Source organism: Halyomorpha halys, unplaced genomic scaffold, assembly GCF_000696795.3.
Source record: "Halyomorpha halys isolate HHAL.00 unplaced genomic scaffold, Hhal_1.1 Scaffold1449.1, whole genome shotgun sequence".
Classification (NCBI taxonomy): domain Eukaryota; kingdom Metazoa; phylum Arthropoda; class Insecta; order Hemiptera; family Pentatomidae; genus Halyomorpha; species Halyomorpha halys.
Window position 1 is genome coordinate 225,218 of NW_027115160.1, and position 8,618 is coordinate 233,835.

Below are 8,618 nucleotides of genomic sequence, written 5' to 3' on the forward strand. Positions count from 1 at the left end.
CTTCTCCACACGGACATAAGAAACTTTACACGCACACGAAGCAATAGCTGCATCGATCGGACCTTGAAATTTTAACAAGATGTGATCAGCAACTAAACGGTAATCTTAGCACGAAATTATCTATACATACGTAAGTATTTTTAAGCCAATAGAATAATCTAAAAAAAACCTATTTAATGCTTTTCTATGTATAAGTGGACACTGCGGGAAGATATAGGGATGTAAGGCAATAAAATCTAACAATTAAATACAATAACGCTGGATCTATAATAATAATAATAATATATATATTAGGAGTGTGGTCAAATAAAACAAACTTTATTTATTTAACGTTAACAACTATTTTTATATTTATTTTCCGACGTTTCGCCCCACATTGTAGAGCTTTATCAGGGCTATTCAAGTTGAGAGTTTTGGAATCTTTGACAGAAAATCAGAAGTATACAGAGAGAGTACTTTGTATCCTTCTAAGTACTCTCTCAACTTGAACATCCCTCATGAAGCTCTACAAAGTGGGACAAAACGTCGGCAAATAAATAGTTGTTAACTATTTCTGTTTCCTTTGACCGCACCCCTCACCATGTTCTTCATAATTTTGATCGATTATAGTGGAAGTAAATAAAAAAAGAAATATAAATCTTTACTTTAAGAAACCTTATTATTAAAAAATAATAATAATATACCAAGACCGTCCTCCGAATACTTCAAAATAATTAATTTTCTTAAGTTGCTTCAGTTCCAACTAAATTACTCGATCATTCCACAAGCGACTGGTTAAGAAATTTCCCCTAGGAAGATAACCGTATAGCATCCAGGCTAAATATGCGAAGCATGCCTTTGGTCCCATTGTTTCACCAACAGCTTAAATAAAGGCGCTCTGTTTCCCCACTCCCTTTATTGCCCTTCCTGCATAAAGTGTTTCATGAAGAGAATTGAATTAGACACAAAGCCTTGGGAAAAATAATATTATATTTGTAAAGCAAATTTTTGTTTTATTTCAATTTCTTTTTAATCATGTTAGTGGCGTGTGTTAGTGGCGAAGCAAGAAATACTGAGTTAGTGGCGAAGCAAGAAATACTGAGTTTAGAGTCCTTTCGTCAGACTCTGAGGGGAAGGAGGTTCTAATATTAAATTACAATCAATTCAATTAATTAATTTACCCAAGGCAAAAATCTTTAATTTTACTAATCATAGGTAATTAAACAATTCAATTTTTTTCTGATCAAAACACCTATTCACATTCTAAGGGACCATGAGAGTTATTAAGTTTTAACTGTAAGTTTACTTTTAACAGTTTCATAAAAACTTTTATTTTTACTTGTTAATTAATTAATATTTTAATCCAAACTTAACAATATAAAAGTTTCAGCTAGACTTTTCATTTTATTGGGATATATATAAAATGTTCTAGGAAAAAAGTTAATATCACTTAATCGTTGATTAACTGAAACTTTTGTTATCCGAACTGGAAGAAGAATAAATTCGGATAGTTCAGATTTCATATACTTTCAAGGATTTTTCCAAATATTTCTTACTAAAACTCACTTACTCCAAATATTTCTTACTGTTCGGCTACCCACGTCAGTTTTGAAAGGGAACTTTTTTTTCATAGCCTTCATCAAAATAAAAATTTGTACTGCATACATATATAATACATGAAATGTATTATATATACTATACTGTCTTCTCCCTTTGATTGCCTTATGGCATTTTAAGGTGAAAAAAGAGATTTTCTGCTCTACAATATGGTTTGAGTAGAAGTGGAATCTTATAAGTATAATCTATTAATAGATTCACACTAAAGTGTTTATTGAAACGCAATGATAGGTATGTTAATCTGTTTCATTGTTCATATTTTGAAATAAATTTATACCAAAAATTTACATTTTTTATTAAAACTTTATAAAGTTTGAAAAAAAAAATTATAAATAGGTTTTGTAATAAAAAATACTCTTATTTATAATGAAACTTATATCCTACGAAACTAAGAATAACAGTTAGAATTTTTTTTCCAGGTCCTGCTTATTTTTATTCATCCGTGTAATATTCATATCAGTAAAAAACTATTTTTATAAATTAAAAATTAAACCAGAATTCTAGTGATATCACATAAGAAACAGATGAGTCTGCAACGTCAAAATTTGTGGAAAATCAAAGTAAAATTAGTTTTCCATTCCAAACACCTCACAAAATACAACCCACCATTTACACATTTAATGTGCAAAATACATTGCAAAAACACCTAGTGAATTTACTTATAGGAGTTACTTGCTCAATGATATGTTTTTTTTCCTAAAACCTGAAAAGAATTCAAAAACAGTGGGCAGGTACTTCCATAAATGACAGTTCAGCAATAACAACGACAGCAAAACTGAAGATCACCGGTGTTATTCTGGGTTTAATTGTTCACCTCAATCACAGGGTTTAATAATCACTCCAATTGTTAATTGAGTCAAAATGAGAATAAGTTCAATGAGAGTTGATTGAATCCCATGTTTTAATAAGTGCAATGTATAGTACAAGAGTCCAAGAGGAGAAAAAATGCAGTTCTTTCACCCTAATTTTTTATTACTTTAATGAAAACTATGTATAATTACTAGTCAAAATTGATGGGTCTGCCAAGTATAGGTAGGGGGAATACAAAATGGCGGCAATTTAAAACGTTAAAAAAAAAAAATTCATTTGGAACTCTATGACATTAAAACTACCAACAACGCTAGAAAACCTGGAAGAACAATATTCTAAGTAACGTAAATTTGCTAAAATTTGAGCCATAATAGAGCTATTTACGTTCAATAGTTCCCGAGATATAGCTTTTTAAAAAGCAACATTTCATAAAAATTTACTAAAAAGTCTGGAGTTAGTGAATTTATTGTTGGAAATCGATATATCAGGACTAGTAGTTAGAGAAATCTATATATCAAAATCCATTCGACGTACAAATTTCTGTTTACATTCAAATTACAATAAAGCTAGTTTAATGTACTATAGAGTAGTTAGTGACATTTATCTTCACAAGAGTAGTATTTTTCGTAAAATTTATTAAAATAAATTGATTTATAGATGTTTGGACAAAATTTCATGTGTACAAATTCATAACCACATACGAATATCATTAAAACTACAACCCCTTCGAAGATACGTGTAATAAATTACTTTAAAGTAAATTTAACTAGCTTTAATGTGAGTGCTAACAGACATCTGCATTGCACGTCTTATGGTTCCTGAGATTTTTTTTTCATAAATCAAAATGTTTGTCCGAACTCCAACGAATATAAACGTCATAAGCTACATTATAGTACGTTACATCAACTTTTATTAGAGTGATCTTAGAGATTTGTAATTCAAATGATTATTGAGATATAGATTTCTCAAAATAGATTCACAAACTACTGATTTTTCAATGCATTTTTTATGAAATGTTGCTTTTTAAAAAGCTATATTCCGAGAACTATTGAACGTAAATAGCTCTATTAAGGATCATATTTTAACAAATTTACTCAGCTGTAAATTATGTCTTATTAGGTTTTTAATGTTGATAGTTTTAAAAATATGAAGCTTCCAAAGAAATTTTTTTTTAAGTTTTGAAGAAGCCACCATTTTGTATTTCCACTGCCTATACTTGGCAGACTCATCAATTTTGACAAGTAATAGATATTATTACAGTAATAAAAAATTGGGGTAAAATAACTGACTTTTTTTCTTCCCGGCTCTTGCACTAGTAGTATAAATTTGGTTTTTCAATTTATAATGTAGGTGGAAGGTCACAATGCAACGCTACTTAACTTCCGAAACGTTTCCTGACATAATAAGAATACCTTGTCTTATGGTTTAAAATGTCAAAGCTTTTGTTAATTTCTCTTTTTATTAAACAATTGTTGTTCGATTATTCTAGTACTTTTTGATTTTTCAGAAATATTTGTAAAAAAGAAAAAAATAGAACTTGGAGAATCTAGAGACACCTTGGGCATTGAGGCCTGTGAAAGATGCCAACTCCAACTTTATACCAACTCGTCATTACGAAGTACTCGAGTTTGGATTGTATAAAATTTCACAAAAGCTTCAGGTAATAATTAGTAAAAATGGTGTCAGCGTATTGGACACTGTAAAAAGAGATGTTGAACGTAATGATAGTCAAGCAATAACTTTGATGTAATCTTTATTCCTTTTTTAATTTTGGTGCGTCTACGTTCAACTTAATGAATAATTATTAAAACTGAAAAATTTAATGGTTGCTACTGTTTAATGAAGTTAAATGTTCTAATGCATTCCGTTTCGGAGAAAAAGGAAGAGTTACTAATCTTTTTTGCCAAAGCTGGAAGGTCGAAATTTATTCGAAACTATAAACTTCACTGTCAAGGATTTTAATGTTCCTTATTAATAAAGAAAACTTAGACTCCACGCACCACATGCAATCTAATAGTCAAATTTACTCTCGCAATAAAATAAAGTAATATATTCTATTACCATGTAGGGATCTTTAAATCACCGGGTGGAGGCTAGCTACAGTTAAATGCTTCTTTATATGGAAATGATACTTCACTCATACAGAAATGATTTATTGTGACAGTGGCACAAGGTTCGCAACCTTCCAAGCAAATTTAAGGACTCCCCGCTGTTTCGGATGAAATGCCAAGCTTTGATAGGTTTTTTATAGCATCAAGCCAAGTTTCCGAAGAGAACGGATGCTGGTATTTCGGTGAGGTCATAACATCAGTGAGTGAATTGCCTGACATCAAGCAGCTTATCGACACTATTTTATCCTTGAACAGATCTCTGTCCTGTTTCTTTTTCATTTCCTTGGCAGCTTCCGTGAACGTTATCTTTAACTGTTCCTCTCCTATGAGGCTGAGAGCTTCAATCATCTTGGGCACGACGTAGGAGTCGTAAAAGCGGATTGCGTTACGGTCGATTTTCTCATGCAAGATTTTCATAGCGACTTCACGATTTTTCATTGAGAAACTAGAAAACCTCCACCGGATATGTACCGGAGCGTCCATGTTTAGGATTTTCACAAGAAAGAAGTTCACTTCATGTGTCCTGAACATCTTCTTATAAATTTGAACATAACGGTCCATTGGTGGTGTCACTATGTCGCTGTCTATCATGTAAAAATGTTTCAACATTTTTATCGCTGCTTCACTTTCGCTCTTGGCTCCTAGAAGGAAATAAAGATTTAGATGTTTTTATTAATTTTATCATGTCACCATAACTTTTAGGTAAGTCTGTTATATTAAATGTTTGAAATTATATTTGATAATGTTCAGATTTATTGACAAATTTCAAAGTGTCGAAATGGAACTTAAATAGGAGCTATAAATGAAGAAAGGAGAAGGTAGTAAAAATAGCAACAAAATGCGAGGATAAGATTCAAAGAGAGAAACATTAAAACACGATAAATTATAAAACGTAGTTTTTAAATTATTTTTGATATATTATATTTAACTTTGTTAAAAATGACAATAATCGAAAATGTTCAAGGTGAACGTGAATTAACATATTCATAAAGCTTCTATAAAAAATCAACCCTGTAATTCAGTCTCATTGGCTCCTCTCTTTGATCAAATTACAAAATCTAAAGCCAAATCTTTGTCAGTGATATTAAAAGAAGCTGGGAATATTTGGCATTTGATATAGTTCCTTCAGCTGGATTTTCAAATGATTCATTAGTGAATAACGATATATTATCTAATCCAACAACAGGTACTGTTCCGGTTGAAGTGAAGTAGAAGTTAGGATTGGAACTTTTTTTCGATTTCCACATTTTTTGGAACGTTGAATTCTTTCTAAGGACAGGAAAGCTTTTGTCAATAAACCATATACCTAAATAAAAGTAAAGGTAAAGAAATAGAATGCGAATTGATAATACAGAGGGAAACACAACGGAACTTGATTATATTAAGGAAGAAAAAAAACCTAGAAACATGCAATTAAGTCATCAGCTTAACCATTAATTAATATTTTCTTTTCCATACTCCCATTTAAACAAAACAATTATCAGACCGAAATATCTGTTTCCCTAATACCTAGAGGCGTCTTCGGAATGGTCCAATAGAATGGTGGTTTCTTCTTTCTCCAGATCATGTACTGCGTCTGCATTCCTGGAATCGAATCACAGCAAAAAATGATAGATACGAACTTGATCCTATTTCTGGGCGAGTCATTAAAGTTAATTTCCATATCACTGTCATCCATCAATTTATCGGTCATACTTTTTTTCACAAATAAAAAATAAAAACGGACAAAAAATAAACAAACAATAATTTCAATTAGATATTGCTATCATCTCCTAAACATATGTTATAGCTTAACTGTTGAAATATTAGATTGATTAATAATGATTCATTTATCAAGAATAACAAGAACATAAAGTATAAATTGCACACACAAAAAATAAGTTAGGTTACACAATGCGGTGTTGCCCGTTGTACATTTCATATTAAAAAATATATGTTTTTGACAAAACACATGTCTGTATTTGATGATCTGATAAATAATAATATCGATAGAAATAACCTAAAACCGGTATTCTTAACGTGATTATTGTAACTATTTGTGTTACCACTATCGTATTGTATCTAGAAAACAGTCGAGAAGGTTTAAGACATGTTATCAAGTTAGTTTTAAAATTTTCATGGTGAATATTAATTTTGTTTTATAAGTTCATATTTTATGTCAATAATGATAAACATGGAAATTTTGAAAGGTACAGTGTTTATTATCTATTTCAACGCTATTGTTTCTATAGTCGTTGCCCACTAACATCTTCAGTGAATAGCTACGCAGTGATATTTGTCCATTCATACAGCTTGAGAGTTAAGATAAACGAATACTGCTTTTAACATTCATCTATAAAATTTGACAATCGTTGATTTTCACTTAGAAACCATATCATCTAACCACTCTTTCATCGAAATAAATTTTGAGTTCGAGTTTTTAACGGAAATACACGTTTTAAGTCCACTGAGTTCCCTTAAATTTATTTTTTAATACTACATTCTGTCACATAATTATAGAAAATGGTAATAGTGATCATAGAAAACATCCAAAACATTTACAAATATATAAGTTAAGTGATAACAAAATAAGAAATTTTATTTTTTGTCCTGCTTGTTTTGGGCTAGTGCTTTTCAGTTTGCTGCGTTCGCATCTTTGTTGATTCTGTCTACCCATCTGGTTTTTGGCATCCCATGTCGTCTCTTGCCTGTCATACTGTAATTGTTGCATAGAGGGGTCTTGATGGATTTCTTCGGGCCACATGTCCCGCCCGTTTTAACCTCCTTGCCTTTGTATAATAATTGACAGAACACCCTCTGCATAAGTTCTTCTCCTCCACGTCTTTAGGTTCTGATACAAGATAGCTCCTGCAATTGTCCAGAAGACTTTTCGATCAAATCTTTCTATTCTGCTCTCTAGGGAACCTGCTAGGGCCTAGGTCTCGCAGCCGTAAGGGAACACTCATTTAAATCGACCAACCGGAGTTGCAATTTTAAATTCCAAATTTTCTAAATGGCTTTCGCTTAATTTAAAGTACCTTTAATATTATTTGTTTGAAATACTTGAACATCTCACATTTTTATTTGAAATTAATAAATATATGCTATGAAACAATTTCGTTTATAACTTATGATATATCTTATCAACTTGATATAAAAACACACTATAGAAAATATTTTTTATTATTTAAGATTTAAAATACATGCTGGAGCAATGTGTTTCATCCATCTGATAAATATCAGGCACATGTCACGATAGTTATTTTAATTTCACTTAAGTTATGGATCAACTTTTCAACTGACTCTATAAAATCATTCATAGCTTTTTCAATATTGATTTTATAACAATTTAGTATTGAATAAATGGCTAAGAGCAGGATGTCAATTTTAGTAAGGCGTTATATTTTCATATTTCTGTCATACGTTTGCAAAATAAAATGATAGCATTTTTTAACGAGTAATAATATTAATAGCATTTTTCTGGAAATTGTTAAAATTTGAGTGAGTATATCTGTCAACTGAAAGCTTTGGCTAATTCGGAAAATCGGTATTGGGAAAGTACTGCCAATTTCATTACTAAAGAAATATCTGTTCTGAAATGAGAACTAGATTTTTATTTCTCATTTTAGAATATGGCGAATAGACGGTATATACATTCTCTGTTATCCTAATTGATATATTTCAAAGAATCTAGCTTTGGTCGAAGTTCACGTTTTAGGATATAAAGAAGAATACCTTATGTTTCCAAATCAAGTAACAGCTGAACTAAACCAGTTAAGGAGAACGAAAAATAAACATGGACTGTCGCTTGAGAGTGTGTGCTGAGGATGCGGTGGCTAAGGAACCCTAATGGAGCACTCAGCCTCAAGCCAAGGATATTTGTATTCGGGCTGACGGTCCTAATGCACTAATTGAATATTCAAAATATTTTAGTCATTAATTATTTTTTATTGAATAATAAAAATTTTGGTTTATGACTTTCAATAATAATTTTTTTAAATCGACTAGGAAAATAAAAATTGAGCCCTTTCTCTCTCCAAATCTGAGATTTTACGTCGTACGTACTCTTAATAGTGGAAATTGATCTGTAAACTAGATTTTATACTAACTTCCTAACATTCA

The 8,618-nt window shown here is 30.8% G+C and overlaps 1 protein-coding gene across 1 annotated transcript; it reads right to left on the reverse strand.

Annotated features, from left to right (window-relative positions):
- Positions 1-4,543: 4,543 nt before the first annotated feature.
- Positions 4,544-6,417, reverse strand: LOC106689751 (uncharacterized). The gene is made up of 2 exons (XM_014434911.2): positions 6,027-6,417; positions 4,544-5,158 (listed from the first exon to the last, which is right to left on the reverse strand). The coding sequence occupies exons 1-2, from the start codon at positions 6,208-6,210 to the stop codon at positions 4,602-4,604; spliced, it is 741 nt and encodes a 246-aa protein (XP_014290397.1). The 5' UTR covers positions 6,211-6,417; the 3' UTR covers positions 4,544-4,601.
- Positions 6,418-8,618: the final 2,201 nt, after the last annotated feature.